Raw genomic sequence first — 16,329 nt, 5'->3', positions numbered from 1 at the left:
TGCTAGAAGAGGGTGCATATGTGATCCCAATAAACCCTGTAGGCACTGAGTCTCTAATGAGCTGCCCTGGCAAACATCCCACTAGTGTTGTCACAGTTTGTCCCTGGGGAAATTAGGTGCATCCCTTGTGACTCGGTTGGAAGAGAACTTTTTTTTTTACTTCAGTTTAAAAAATTTTTTTGTATTTTCAATTATAGTTGATGTACAATATATTAGTTTCAGGTGTACAAGCTGATGAGACATTTATATGACTTACAAAGTGATCACCCCAATAAATCTAGTACTCATCTGATACCATGCATAGTTATTACAATATTATCGACTATATTCCCTATGCTGTACTTTACATCCCTGTGACTATTCTGTAACAACTGCTTTGCACTTAAAAAAAAAAAAAGATTTTACTTATTTATTTTTAGAGAGAGGTGAAAGTGTGCCTCCCACATGCCTGCAACCGGTAACCTGGCCCACAACCTGGTGACCCTTCAGTTTGCAGACCAGCACTCTATCCACTGAACCACCCCAGCCAGGGCCCAATCTGTACGTCTTAATCCCCTCACCTTTTCCACCCAACTCCCAGCCCCTCTCCCATCTGGCAAGCTTCAAAATGTTCTCTGTATCTACGAGTCTGTTTCTGTTCTGCTTGCTCATTTATTTTCTTTTTTTAGATTTGACATATAAGTGAAATGAGGCATTCGTCTTTCTCTAACTTATTTTATTCAGCACAATACCCTCTAGGTCCAACCATGTTGTTGTAGATGGCAAAATTTCATTCTTTTTTATGGCTGAGTAATATTCCATGGTACATAGGCACCACTTCTTTATCCATTCATCTATTGATGGGCACTTGGGTTGCTTTCACATCTTGGCTATTGTAAATAATGCTGCAATGAACATATATTAATAGATGTATATGCCTTTTTTTGATTTAGTGTTTTGGGTTTCTTTGGATAAATACCCAGAAGTTGATTTGTTGGGTCTTTTTTCTCTTGTTATAGCCTTTGTTTTAAAAGTATATTTTGTGTAAGTATTGCTATCCCAGCTTTTTGTTAGTTTATTTCTATTTTCATTGAAATACCTTTTTCTACTCCTTTATTTTTCAGTCTGTGTGTCTTTCAATCTGAAGTAAGTCTCTTGCAGACAGCATATATAAGGGTCTTGTTTTGTTATCCATTCAGCCACCATGTATCTTTTGAATAGATCATTTGATCTATTTGCATTTAAAGTAATTATTGATAGATATGTACATATTGCCATGTTATTTATTCATATTATTTATCTTTCTTTTCTTCTTCTTAAAGAAGACCCTTTAACATTGAGAGAGGACTCTTGAAAGCCTCTGCGAGGTTTCATCTGGACTTAGCTCCATGTGTCTTTTCCCTTTGCTGACTTGGCTTTGTATCTTTTCTTTGTAAGGAGCCTTGCAATGAAGATATGCATTACAGTGTAAGCTATCTGTTCCTTGGTTATCATTATACTTTGAATTCCCTGAGCCCATCTAATGTTATCTCCTAACCTGGGAATGGTTTTAGAGACCCTGGACACATAAGGAATAGACATTTGGCTGCTAATCAATTACCTTTCATGTGAATGTGAATTTCCCTTCAGGAAAAAATAAAACAACTCTTTTATCATTCTATATACCCATATGTTTAAAACTTTATATTTTGTATAGTGTTTCCTTGTACATTTCTAGTGCTCATTAAAAATGGAATAATACTTACTTTATATTTGATGAACCTAGCAATTTTTATAAATTACGTAAGTCAAGGGCTCTAAAGTTATGGTTTCCACGACAGCTCTTTCTTGACTGCCTTATTTGCAAGTATCATTTTTGAATGCAATACTAACTTTCATATTTCCAAGAGTAATTCAGCCAGATAGAGTTGCTGTGGAAATCGTAACTGATTCTTGTCATAAAGTATGTGGTACTGAGGCATGAAATTTAAAGACTACAGAAAGACAGCACATGCATTGTTAGGATGAGGCATAGTTAATTCAGGATTTATAAGACTTTTCTGTTAACTGCATTTTAAAACCTGAATCTTAATATTGCATGAATAATTTGACATTTAAATACCTCCTCCTTTGTTTTTTAAAGGCAAAATATGTGTAGGAGAGAATCTAACAAGCTGATTGATCCTTTTTCTGTGTATTTAAAAATACCAGTTTGAGTTACAATATTGTAATAGAGAAAGTACTTACCTATCTAATGTTCAAATATATGTATTTTAGTGAATTAATCACTTCATTAAATACATTTTATTTTAACTTGGATAACTCACTGATACCTATAATCTTTATAACATGGTTTCAAAATAGAAGATATAATCACCATAAAATGTGGCTGCATAAAATAATAACATATGTATTAAAAATTAGAGAAAAGTCTGAATGAAAAACATATTTTGAATTATATTTTGCATCACTAAAACCATTAAAAATTTAAATACAACTAATAGGATTCATAAATAAAAAGCCATAATTGGATTTTTAATAATTGAACAATTTAAAAATACTTAAAACTAGGTAGTCTCGTATTTGGTTTTTAGCTACTAAGCAGAGGAACAACATTTTTGTAATGTTTGAGTGTTGAAACAGATGGTTTTATTGAGAAATAGTGAATATGATTTTATATTCACACAGTACTGATCCTAGAGATCACATAATGGCAATATTCTGATTTCATGAGTTCTACTTAATTAAGGAAAGGGAACAAGGATAGAATGAAAATAACTTTATATCCAATATGGGGAGAGACAATTGGGCATCTTAATTAGAAGCAAAACACCCTATCATATTTCAAAATAAGTGAAAAAACAAACAAATATTGTGTATGATATTATGTTGCTACTCTTATAAGGTGACTAAGATTTAAACTTATGATTTTAGAATATATGCCAATTTAAATTTTAAGATAATATTGGATCTTAAATGTTAAAGTTTTATATGAAATAAAAACATATTCATAAACAGCTGAAAATTTTATGCAATGTAGAATAATTGGCATACTGAGGCCAATTCATAGAGATGAGTATGTATTCATTTTTACTAAAGTAATTTTTCAAAGTAATGAAATTTACTTGTGACAGCATCCTTGTCAAATAAATTTGATTCCTTTTATGAAGGTAAGCATAAATAAAGCAATAAAAATTCAGGAACTTTGTAATTACCAGCAATTAAGTTATTTGGAATTATTACTATTTCTGCACTCTTAGTCTTTGTATTGGTAAAATATGCTTCTTCCATTGAGTGATTTTAAGTATATTTTAGTTCTCTCATCATTCCTCATATGACCTTTGGTTCTTATTGTCTCTTGAGAGTTTACATAATCACTTCTCAAATTCTCAAAAAATAAGTCACTTCCTTGTCTATTAATTTTTCTTGATGTTTTCTTTAGTTCATTTCAAAGGTTCTTTTACTGTTACTTAAATATTCTGCTTAGTGAAAATAATTACAAACATAAGAAACTTGAAGCCTAGAGAGCTACAAAGGTAACAAGGATAGCACTGATTGTTAATTACTTAAAATACTTCTTTCTGTCTTTCTGTAAATTTTTCAATGCCTAGCTTTAGTTTACTTATCTGTAAGAGGCATTTATTTTTCATAAAACTTTTCCCATAAGTACATTTAAATATAACTGAAAATTCTTTGACCCCAGTAGACTATACATGTACTATGAGATATGGAACATACTGTGTGAAGATGTTGACTCTACAGATAGAATTCTTTTATTGGTGTTCTATTTTTACAGCCAAGCTATGTAGTATCCATGATTTAAATTTGGGTCTTGGTAAAATAGATAAATTGCTAGATTATGGACATTTAGGTTACCTTCTTAACATTGTAACTTTTATGACTGTAAATTTTAAGTTCATTAATGCTGTCAGCTTTCTCACTAAATGTAGGGTGTGAACCTGGCTTAGATACAAAGAAATTGACACTTTCCCCCTTTATCTCCTTCCAGATTCTTTAGGTTTACTAGGCTAATGTCTGCCTTAAAGGGTCATAAAATACAAAAAAAGTCAACTACATCACATCACAGGGTAACGTCATGTCAAGATTAATGCTCTATTTCCTGGTCATATTCTAAATGGGGCTATAAAATCGAAACAAAACAAAACAAGACAAAACCCCACAAATAAACAGAACATACCACATATAAAGATAACAAAAGGGGAAAATTAAAAAAAAAAAAATAACCTTTCCATAAACTTTATCATAAATATAGAAGGCATCCTTCTGGGAATTTTACTGTAAAAAGCCTACTCTTTCTTTGCTATACGGTAGAAAGAAACAAGTTCATCGCTATTAAAATTGTAGTATTTTTTTTAAAGAACCGAGGTATGAGCCAAGGCAAGAGTGAATGACTAACTAAACAAATACATTTGAAAACAAATCTAGGGATTATAAATGTAAAAGAAGGATGGCTTATGGAGTAATTACAAAATGTAAAATACTGTTACTTAGAGTAAACCTACTCATGGTCAAGAAAAATTAATGTTATTTCCATACTTGCTAAAGATAAAAGGCAATTATTACAATGAATACGAACAATTGTTTACACAATTTCTATGAACTTCTGTCTTAAAAATATTTTATATTTACTTTCAATTTTGTGGTGTTTGACATAATTCAAACAAGAAGCCTTTCCTGAAAAAAGTAAGAGCACATAAAGAAAAGCACCTAAAACATCTCTCAAATGAGATATCTACATGAAATAACAATTTTTATTTATTTGAAACAACACTATGGGCTATAATGCTGTTTTGCAAGTGATAAAAATACTAAAAATGAAAAATGTTTTATTATTTTGCAAATTTGTCTATAAAACTGCCCTCTTTTTTCTTAAGAAACTCTGATAATTTAACATTTATGCTGTTTTCTTTACTGAATGCCAGTTACAAGGGCAGTGACTCTGGATATTTTTATATTTTTTAAATTCAGGATAATATAAGGATATCAAATGGCTTCAATCTACAATGCTTAAAATTCATGTATAGAAATAATGAATAGTAGAGGAATAATAAAATATTTTACTTACCTTTCCAGAAACAATCTTTTCATAAATCTGAATTGGTTGGTCTGCAAAGAATGGGGGGTAGCCTGCTGCCATTTCATAGATTAACACTCCTAATGCCCACCAATCCACTGCCTTATTGTAGCCCTAGGAAAACCAATATCAAATGTCAGTTAGTAATTCCCTCAGCAGAGAATGAAGCCTAGGAAACTTTTATTTTTTAAATGCTTCTTTAAAATAATATTTTAATTATATTTTTAGAGAGAGGGGGAAGGAGAAAGATGAGGTGAAAAACATTGATGTGAGAGAAAATATCGATCGACTGCCTCTTGCACACACCCCAACTAGGGACCGAACCCACTTCCCAGGCATGTGCCCTGACTGGGAATTGAACCAGCAATGTTTTGTTTTGCAGGACTATGCCCAACCAACTGAACCACACTGGTCAGAGCAAGCATAGGAAGCTTTTTAAAAAGCAGTTAAAGTTATTCAGGATAGAATTAAAAAATGACCTGATATAAAATGTATCAGGTCAGGTTTAAATTAAATAAGGGGAGACTTTCCCAATATTGGAATTAAATATTAGAAAATATTATTAAATCTTCTTTTGAAAAGCATTAAGAATGTTATGGACAATAACATATCCCTTACTTAAATGGGGATAATTTAGTTGTTGCTCAACAACAGGGAATAGGACCAAATTAACTATTAAAGCCCATTTCAGGTCTATGGCGTTATGAACTAGGTTTTCTAGAGAATGCTTGGGAATGTCAAAACTTTTAAAACAAAGTAGTAGATATTGAACTTCATAATAAATAGTGGAGTTGACTTCAAAGTACACTTTTTGTTGGATTTTAGGATGGTGAATATACTAAAGATAATCCCATCCACTTCACAGGATCTTATGAAAGCTAAATGCTTAATTTGGAACCTTATAAATGTAAATATTTAAGTATACTTTACTTTAGCTATCTACTGTTTTGCTTCTCATCTCTAAAAGGTATACAGAAAAGATAATTCATGGGGGTCTGTGAGGACCCAAATGAAAGGAAATAAAGTGCTTAAAAGTGCACTGAGTGTGCTTGCTTGAGCAGCACATGTACCGAAAGGGCCTGTGAACCAAACGTACAATGCTAAGGCGGTGTTTAATTGGGTTGTTTATTTATTTTTAATTTACTAAATTTAAGATGTAGAAGTATTTATAGAAATAAATTCAAATATTAACATGTTCATGTGAAGTTTGTTATCAACATGATCAGTGTCAATTGGCACAAACGATTATGAAAAAAATAAATAAAAATAATAACTCGACCATCGAGAGGAATGAGCTGAGTTCTTGCCAGATCTCTGGTCAAATGGATCCTCTAATTATCTTTACTACTCTCCATAGTTCAATATTTTAAAAAAATTTTAGCTTTCCAAATTATTTAGTTTTTAAATTGTTAGCTAAAATACAACAGTACAATATAGAGATTTTCTTTTCCTTTTTGCTCTCCTTCTGTATGTGTTTTTGAAAGGGAAAGGTTAGTGTAATAGGAATAGCACTTTGTTTTGCTAATGGAATGGGCATCAACTTTGCTTAACTCTTTTAATTTAATTCATTCATGCTGCCATTCATTTCATTATTTTTATGATAATGAAAGTATGTAATGTTGAACCAGATGCTTTTACTAAACTTTTAATTCTCTGTTTTAGATTGTATGCTAATGTTCATTATAAATGTGCCAGATGCTTTTAATACCCTAGGTACAGAGAATGAAAACAAATCAATAAGAAAAACTAAATTACAATAAATAAATGGGCAAATGACAGGAAATAATAATTCATACACATACAAAGAAATACCAAATGGCTACAAGTATTTAAAAAGTCTAATAAAGATATGAGACTTAAAATAATATCATTTGTTGCCTATTAAATTTGTAGTGATTTAAAAAATAAGAATACCCAGTACTGGAGAGAGTATGCTAAAATAGGCACTCTCATATACTGCTGGTAGGAGTACAAAATATTACTATATTTTTGGAAAGTACTTTGGCAACATATATCAAGAGCCTTAATAATGTTCATATTCTTTGACCCACTAATCTCACTTGTAAGAATTTATCCTAAAAAAATAACCTGAAATGCAGAAAAAGCTTATGCACAAAAATGCATAAGCTATTTATCAGAACTATTGATAATAGAAAAAAGTAAAAAAAGGGAACAACTTGAATATTCAACAATAGAAGAATAGTGAAACACTTTGTGGTTATATTTTCAAATATGCCATGAGAATGATGTTTGCATGCTTCATATCAATCAAGTGAAAAAAGCTGAACACTAAACTGTACATTCACTATATCTCAACTATGATAACATGCATAAAATATATTAAAGTGAAAGGCTGTCTTTAGGTGGTGAGATTATAGGTTTTTAATTGTTTCTTTATATTTTTCTGTATTTTCCAAATTTTGTACAGTGAGCATCTAATAGTTTTACAAAATATATACTTTTTAAAAAGTGTGATGTTCATTCTGTCGTGCCTTGTATTTATACTTCTTACATAATGACAGTGTGAAAATACCTTGCTGAGGATTATTTCTGGAGCCAAATATTCTGGGGTGCCACATAATGTCCAAGTTCTTCCTTTAACTCTTTTGGCAAACCCAAAGTCTGTGACCTATAAAAGGAAAAAAAAAACTGTGAACATTATTATTTCACAATAAATGCATTTATTGTATTGAAGTTGAAGGTTTAAAATCAAGGTTAAAAATAAAACCGGAAGAAACAAATTAATTCAAAGTAATTGAGGCTAATCCATGAGGGCCACTATTTAGTGAATGTAGTTGAAACAATCCATGCTAAATAACCTTTTACTGACTCAAAGAAGCAAATGAGCCACAAAAATGGTCTTCATAAAAATGGAGCAGTGCTAGCAGTATTCCCTAAATCCAATATGTCCTCTGCCGTTAATTATATTATCAGAATGGCAAAAGCATCATTGGGGAAATCTGATAACTGTAAAAAGGGATCCTCCACTCTATGAATAGCAGAAATGGAAAGAAAACACTATCTAGTACTGGTAGGCAGGGCTCCTTTGGCCGCTGCATTGTAACGTTAAAGAGCATGGACTCCGGTTCAATTCTGACTCTACCTGTGTGACCCTGCTGGGCCTTAGTTTCATCTGCCTTAAAATGAGGATAATAACAGTATTAACACTTCATGGTGTTATCAGGATTAAAAGAGGTGATACATATAAAAACACTTGGAATAATGCGTGGCACTAAATCAGTGTTCACAAACCTTGCTATTACTAATTCTTAATGCAAAAGCCTGTGGTCAGTTCACAAGTACAGATTACAGGAGATATAAACAAGGTCTATCCTCCCTGGGATTTTTTGTTCTTTGTAATAGAAGTAGAACTAACTATAAGCTCTGCTTAAGCTATTAGGGATAAATAATTTTCTCCTTAAAGAAAACAAAATTCTAATATTGGTAGTTGTCAAATACATAACTATTTACCTAGCACTTTCTCAAATACATTACATATAGTATGTTCAGTTCATACCTGGATATAACCTTGGTGGTCAATTAAGAGATTCTCAGGTTTTAGATCTCTGTAGATGAGGTCTAATGAATGGAGGTACTCGAATGTTAGCACTATCTGAGCTGCATAGAACCGTGCGTGGGGTTCACTACAAAGAGATAAAACATTGGATTTCCGTAAAATGGGTTAACACATAGTAATTAGTAGGGTATACAAAAAACTGAATATGGAGTTTAAGTATTTTGGGAGTAAAAAGTATTTTTTCTTTTAAACATATGTAACAAATCTTGTTAGTTTCCAAATATTTTAAATCTCTAAATTATCTTCAAATAATGCTTTGATAGACTTAGTGGGCAACATGCATTGGAGAAAAATATAACTTTCAAATTGTCATATTTTAAATTATTATTGGCTATAGTACAAGGTGCTGATGTCTTTATAATTGTATGACCTTGAGGATGGTTGAAAACCAAATGTGTTGATTAGACTGTATATCAGGGCTGTTGGTACTGTTGATCAGTTCCATTTACATTTCTCACACATTTCAAGTACTTTAAGAATTTTACTATATAGAAAAGCTCTTTAACTGAAATAATCTGCAGATTAATGCCATTTTACCTAGACCATTGGCTATTACAAAAATGATATATGCTCATTATAGAAAAAATTTCATAAAATATTAATGAAGAATAATACATTCTTAATCCCATCCAGAAACCACAGATACAATCCTGGTGTCTGAATTTCCAAATAGTCTACTATGTATATTTACACAGACACACAAACACAGGAATAAGCTGTATATTTGTATAAATATGCACAGTTCCTACATGCACAAGATTAGATCAGTGTGATCTTGATGCCACATTCTGAGTATTATTCCAAAAGGGTGTACTGACATTTTAGTGTGAGTTTATATTTCATCTTCTAGTGCATACACTGAGTGAGTTCGGCTAATCTGCCTGATGAATTGCAATGACTTTCAGATTTGTGTCATCAATGAACAGTGTTAACCAGGAATAGTATATCCCTCAAGATGGCTGGCACGAATTTGATCTAGTAGGAATAGAAACAGATTCTAAAAAATGATTATCTGTACTATTCCTTTCACTCGTCACTGTATTTCCTAGGTCCCTAGCCTGATGCACATCAAGTGCTAAGTAAATTTTTGTTGAATGAATAATTATGTAAAGAAAAAGACATTTGGGGGGCAAAATTTTATAATGCCCTTTCAGTTTCAGCTCTATCTCAACACTAAAACTCTACATCATATGTCGTATGACAAGGAATGAGAACACTGTGAAGGGGGATAGGAAGAATCATCTTGGTCATTCATCCTTAAACTTTGAAATGTTTGTCCTCGAGGGTCTCCTACCATTTTCTCTGTAAATATAGGATGCACTTATCATCTTATATGTAAATATATCATAAAAAATATAAGATACATTTAGCATTTTATATTTATTTCCACAAACTAGTGTTTGATGGGAGAAACACAAACATTACATAGATCTATAATCAAATTGTTGAAAGGTGAAAAAATATTCTATAGGAAAGGTCCAGACAGGTGCTATATAGTAGAGGATCATACTGATTCCACTGATTCTGATTAGAGCTATATTCAACAATAACTCAGTAGTCCTATTGCCTCAAAATTTCTAAGATGGGAGTTAGCAACCTTTCAAGTGTATACAGGATTAGGCAAAAGTAGGTTCACAGTTGTTCCTATGGAAAATAATACAAAAATTAGTAAATAATAATACAAGAATAAACTCTGTGTTTTGCATACTCACAATTGTAAACTTATTATTGCCCAGCCCTGTATGTAGTATGTGTTTAAGGTTAGAAAAGGTAGTGTCTCAATGTGGATTATGTCAATCAATATGTTTTCCCCCCTATTACAAGTATTAGAGAAATATAAGTGTGGGGAGCTGCAAATAGGTTAGTAAAAGAAAATGAAAAAATATTTCTTGAAGGCAGATGTAGGTGTGGCTCTTTAGCATAGAATTTGAATTATTATAGGGCAATATGAGGATTCTGGGCCAGCTTGGACAAGGGGCGGTGGGATGAAAGGACAACATAAGGTGAAAGAAGATCATTAAAGATAAACAGAAGTTGCTTTGCATTAGCATAGTGCCTGACGCATAGTAGGTGCCCTGTATATATTATGTCAACAGATGAATTTTGGCTTAGGCCTCGGGTAACCAAAATAGCTCTAACGTTGGCCATTATTGAATAAAATGTCATGGTAACCCAAGTCTATCATTATGTTTTTATGAATCTAATTACCATCATGAGTCCTGTTTGAACTCATACTTATGTGTTATTTATGCCAATATATAACATACTGAATGAAGCTGTACCTGATCTTGGTTTCAGTCTCATTCTATTAAGTGTTTATTAATGAACAGTAGTAGCTTACAAACTATTACACATGGGTAAAGATTACAACCTATAACCTATTTTAATAACAGTGTGATCTTATTAGTGATAATCTAATGAGGTACAAAGTTTTAAAATTACATATGTATTTTTAAACTTCAATATAGTAACAACATTAAGAGAATTAAATATGTTAAAACTAACTTTCATAACCTCATCACTATAATACTATTATCATTTTTCTATATATTGTTTCTTTATCCTTACACAAGCCTCTTCCCTAGAGTTGTGTAATTAATATTTGTTTAATAAATATGTTTATGGAAATTCTTCAAATCATGAATTTCAAACAATACTTACTAAGGTGGAATATTTACACTGCTATCATGGTGCTTTTATTTGATTTTTAAGTCAGTATGTAGCCTCTTATTAATGTTTCCACATAATTCTTCATATACTAAAATATTACTAAATAAAATAAAATAAATTTTTAGCATTGACAATACTTAAACATTTGGTTTACAATAAATACACAGCAAAATTTGAGGAAAGTATTAGCTACCTGAACCTTCCAATTCTTCTTAGATGTGAAAACATTTCACCCCCAGGGACATATTCCATTACCATATATAAGTTAGAATTATCCTATAAACAAATATAAAGGATAAATAAAACAAAATTATGAAACTAAGATCATTTCTCGAGAAAATATTTTAAGATAACATCATGTTCAATTAGAAAATACACTAACTTTCTACAGTGGGGCACTAACATCCCCCCCCCCCCCCCCGTATTCTTGCTACATTTTAATCTAGGATTTTTGCTATTCTTGTTCCTCCAGGTAACATTTAACTCTTAAACAATTAAATAGTGCGGCAATAACTTAATGCTATACTGTATGCAAAGGAATAACTAGGTTAAAAACATGAAAAAGTAAGAATATTTACATTTTATGTGCATTAAGTCAGAGACATTAATGATTGTTAATACCACCAGGAATTCACAGGTCTTTGATTTAAAGAATAAAGGAGGAAAAAGGAAAAAAGATAAAAATGTTTTATATGAATCAATATTGCAGAGTGATGCCAACTATCAGTCCAAGGAACTAAAAAACTGCCAACTTATAGAATAAATCTTATGCAAGTTTATGAGTCACTTGAGGAGACGGTCAAAGTCTGTTCTAACTCATAAATGAAAAAACTTGAGCACAAATTACTAACAGAATAGAGATAGTGAGATTTTAGCAGAACAGGTTCAGGAGAAAATGAAGATATGTAGTATATAGGTGTACTCGTTTGCATGAATGTAGAATTGCTTTATTAAAATACCACTATGGATTTTGATACATTGAAATATTTGATTTTATAATACCATCTCATGAAGAATTACACATTACCTTTCACAAATGCCCCAAGGACAAGTAAAACCTTTTCAAATGGTCCTAAATTTATACATACAATAGAATTAAAATACCTAAAATCTAAATATATTACTTTGTTGTTGTTTTTTTTTAACATTATTTAGCTTTATTTTCTGGTTTAGAATGATATGATAGCTTTATATTTTAAAAAATTATGAGGCTGAAAATATTTTATTTGGATATTAGTAAAATTTACCTTAAAAGAATACTCCAGTCGAACAAGAAAAGGAAAATTCACTGCCTGTAATATTCTTTTCTCATTCAAAGTATGCTCTATTTGCTTCAGTTTAACAACCTGTAATTGGGAGATAAACATATTTTAAAAATTTAGATGAAATTTAAAAGCTACTACAATTTTATAAGAAGAAAATTAAATAAATGTTTTCCATATAATAATGAATTTGGATATGACAAAATCCCTAGAGTTGGGTCAGGATGATAGGCTTATCAGATTCAACTGAAAAAACCTTACAGAGGATTTAAAACTCGGTCGTGAGGTGGTAAAGCGTGATCTTCAGTAAAGAAACAAGAGCTAAGAAGAATCAGACTTATGAGAAGTTACGTAAAAATTTAATATGTTAAAATATTTAGTTCCTAATAACTTATATTCCACTAAAGGAGCTGGCATAAATCACTGCAATAAGTAGATATTGATTTAAATCTTCAGATCAGCAAGGAAATTAAGAATTGAAGAAAAGTCAATAATTGAAAAACAGTGGGTAAAAATGAACGATCTGTTGTTCACTTTATAATACCTGAATAAATACAATGAAAGTCCTAAAAATGCAATTTGCACACCCATAAAAGAGGACACACCAAATACTGGTAAAAAATGACTATGTCTTTATAATAAATAGATCATTTAGGATCAATCAAGCTTTCTCTGGATTATCTACTCAATCGTATACATATAGGGGAAAGCAACTTATCCTGACTTCATGAAGAGCATGAACCTACCCCAAATGTGATTCTATTTTTTAATTTATGAAAAGGTGACCTTAGGGAGATACAAATAATTGTCTTGCATGTGTGTAAATCATTACAAGGTGGCATTCTTTCTTGATAGAGGTTTATTGTCAATGTGGGGTAAAGACAGAATTGAAGAAGTTGAACATGGATAAGAAAGGCAATTAAAGATATCATCCAGTAATTAGTATATAAAATTATAGTATAAAAATAATTAAGAATCGGAAGATCTGTGTTCTAATCTAGATCTTCTATTCAACAAGGTTTGTGACTTTGGGAATGTTATTTTTAACTCTTAGGATATCAGAATCAGGGTTTTTTCTTTCTTTTTGTTTGTTTTATCTGTAACATGAAGTGGTGGGATCACCACTGTCTATATTCTAACTAGTTACAGAACAAATTAGTCCATACTTATTACAATAAGTTATATAATTTTACCTGGAATATTAATATTGCTTTGTATTTACTATTTCTTAATAGACATGTTTTTCTTTTTTAGCAGTTTCAGGTTCACAGAATTGAGTGGAAAGTTCAGAGATTTCCCATATGCCTCCTTCCTCCAAACATGCAGATCCTCCCCATTACCAACACTCCCCACCAGAGTGGTACATTTGTTAGTTAATGAACCTACACTGATGCATCATTATCACCAGGAGTCCACAGTTTACATTAGGATCCACTCTTGTTCTACATTTTGTGGATCTGGACAAATGTATAATGACATGTATCATCGTTACAATATCATACATAGTAGTTTTACTGCCCTAAAAACTCTCTGACTCCACCTTTTCATCCTTCCCTCCCCTCTAACCCCTGGCAACCACTGATTTTTTATTGTCTCCATAGTTTTTCCTTTTCCAGAATGTCATATAGTTGCAATCATACAGTTCGTAGCATTTTCAGATCAGCTTTTCTCAATTAGTAATATGTATTTAAGTTTCCTTCGTGTGTTTTCATGGCTTGATAGTTCTTTTTTTTTTCTTTTCTTTTTCTTTTTAGTTCTCAATAATATTCCATTGTCTGAATGTACCACATGCATATGTGGGGCATAACAATTAAAAATAGGAATGGTTCCAAGATATACGAACTGGCAAATACGCTTATTTTTTAAGATAACTTAATTAAAAATCCAACTAATTAAAATTAATTTAATTTTAAATGTCTGTATCTACTACATATAAGGCATAATAAATAAGTGCAACAGAGATAAAGACAAGAAAGTATCAGCCTTTATGCTGCATAAAATCTGTTTGGAAGTATGATGCATTAATATGTGAACAGCAATATAGGACAATTGCCATATGAGAGTTTTGTCATAAGTGTTCAGAGGAGAAAATATACAAAGGTAAGTCTGAGTGCTAGTTCCACTGGGCTAGAGCCTAGGACAGTGCTGCTCATATTTGGTAATGCAGTATTCCTAAATGGCAGAGAAAAATTAACAAGACAAGTACCCCTGGGATTTTTGGTCCATGTTTAATTTTAAAATTCATATAACATTAATATTTCTGTTGGTTTAAATACATATGTTCAAAAGCATTTGTGAATGACTACTTATCAGCTGATTTTTTTTTTTTTTTTTTTTTTTGTAGCTGGGCACTTGAGGATTTATTAATAAGGAGGCTAGGCCATATGTCATTACATACCCACCTACCCGATCCAGCACAGCACCATATACATCCATGGGTGCTTTCAGTCGGAGGAGTAGCGGACAGAGGACGTGGAAGGGAATAGTGTGAGATGAGACTAGAGGGGAGTTTGGAAGAAAACCATGAACGCTTTGAAAGTAGGCTGCATAGTTCTGACTTCATTTAATAAATATCAGGAAGCTTTTGAGTAACTGAGATGATATGATACAGTAAAAAAATTTGTTGGCAATGGAGACGGTGAATTAGTAGAAGGTGAAGACTGATATTGTGGAAATTAATTAAGATGTTATTGTGAAAGCCCAGTTAATGTTAGTGATGGACCAATTAGGTGGTGGCAGAAAAGATCTTAAGGATAACAAATACATTTGAAAGGAAAAATGAAGGAGTATAAGAATAGAAACCAGGTAAATCTAGGTCAAATTCTTGGTTCCTCCTACTAGCTCTTTGACTTTGAAAAAAAAATTACTTAAATAGAGAGGTTCTCAGCTTAAATGGGAGAATAATGTCTCACAAAGTTGGTGTGAAGATTCACTGATACAATAAATATAAAGTGCCTTGCAATGCCTGACACATAGTATGGAATAAAAAAATGGGATTTCCTTAATTTTTGTACTGATTTTCTTCCCCAAACTCCATATACCCTAAGATAGGAGAAGCCAAAAAAAGTTAATTGAAAGATCTGTAACTGTATTAATAGGAAAAAAAGATTATGAGTATTATTTTATTCACGTTAGCAAATTAAAGTAAATAAACTTGTAAAAAATCAAAGTATAAAGTCTTTGTCCTAATTTTGAATAGACCCAGAACACTGCTATAGAGCAGCAATTTTCAATGTATCATCTCATGGTACACATAAACTAATTACTAAAATTCTGTGGTTCACCCCCCAAAAATATATTGTTTGCCAACCTGAAAAAAAAAAAAGGTATAAATTCGATTCATTCACACTGGATGGCTATTATAAAAGTAAAAAGTCATTTTTACTTTTGACAATCAAAGGAAAAATTGGTCAGTGCCCCTGACTAGACAGTCAGATACTGCATGTTTTAGAAATTCTTGCAGCTCACCTGTTGAAAATCACTGCCATAGAGAAATGACTTAAAATGGCAGCTATTCTGGGAAGTACTCTTTCATCATGATTTATTCCCAAGGTAGCCTTCTCAGTAACCTTCTTTACAAGTCACTGTCTTACCAAAATTTTAACAATTCTCCCCTATATACTTTCCAGTACAAAAATACTTTCTGTAAATCTTTTAATATTTTATGACTAAAACACATTCTGTTAATTCATTAAGAAAAGTAACAGAAAGTATTAGGGGCTATATAGTTAATATATTTTAATGATCAATTTAATCAAAAGTATAAA

General features: G+C 31.5%; 1 protein-coding gene across 2 annotated transcripts in view; it reads right to left on the bottom strand.

The window, feature by feature from the left end:
• Positions 1 to 16,329, bottom strand: part of PRKACB (protein kinase cAMP-activated catalytic subunit beta) — a 111,511-nt gene that overhangs the window by 17,040 nt on the left and 78,142 nt on the right. For both annotated transcript variants that reach the window (XM_090269672.1, XM_090269671.1), the window contains exons 4-8: positions 12,548 to 12,646; positions 11,494 to 11,576; positions 8,571 to 8,697; positions 7,587 to 7,682; positions 5,045 to 5,167 (exon numbers count right to left, since the gene is read on the bottom strand). In XM_090269672.1, coding sequence (XP_090125798.1) covers positions 5,045 to 5,167; positions 7,587 to 7,682; positions 8,571 to 8,697; positions 11,494 to 11,576; positions 12,548 to 12,646 — 528 coding nt within the window. The remainder of the gene's footprint in view (positions 1 to 5,044; positions 5,168 to 7,586; positions 7,683 to 8,570; positions 8,698 to 11,493; positions 11,577 to 12,547; positions 12,647 to 16,329) is intronic.

The sequence above is a fragment of the Furipterus horrens genome, unplaced genomic scaffold (assembly GCF_987537825.1).
Source record: "Furipterus horrens unplaced genomic scaffold, mFurHor1.1.pri manual_scaffold_3, whole genome shotgun sequence".
NCBI lineage: Eukaryota > Metazoa > Chordata > Mammalia > Chiroptera > Furipteridae > Furipterus > Furipterus horrens.
This window is presented reverse-complemented; position numbering and strand designations above follow the sequence as displayed.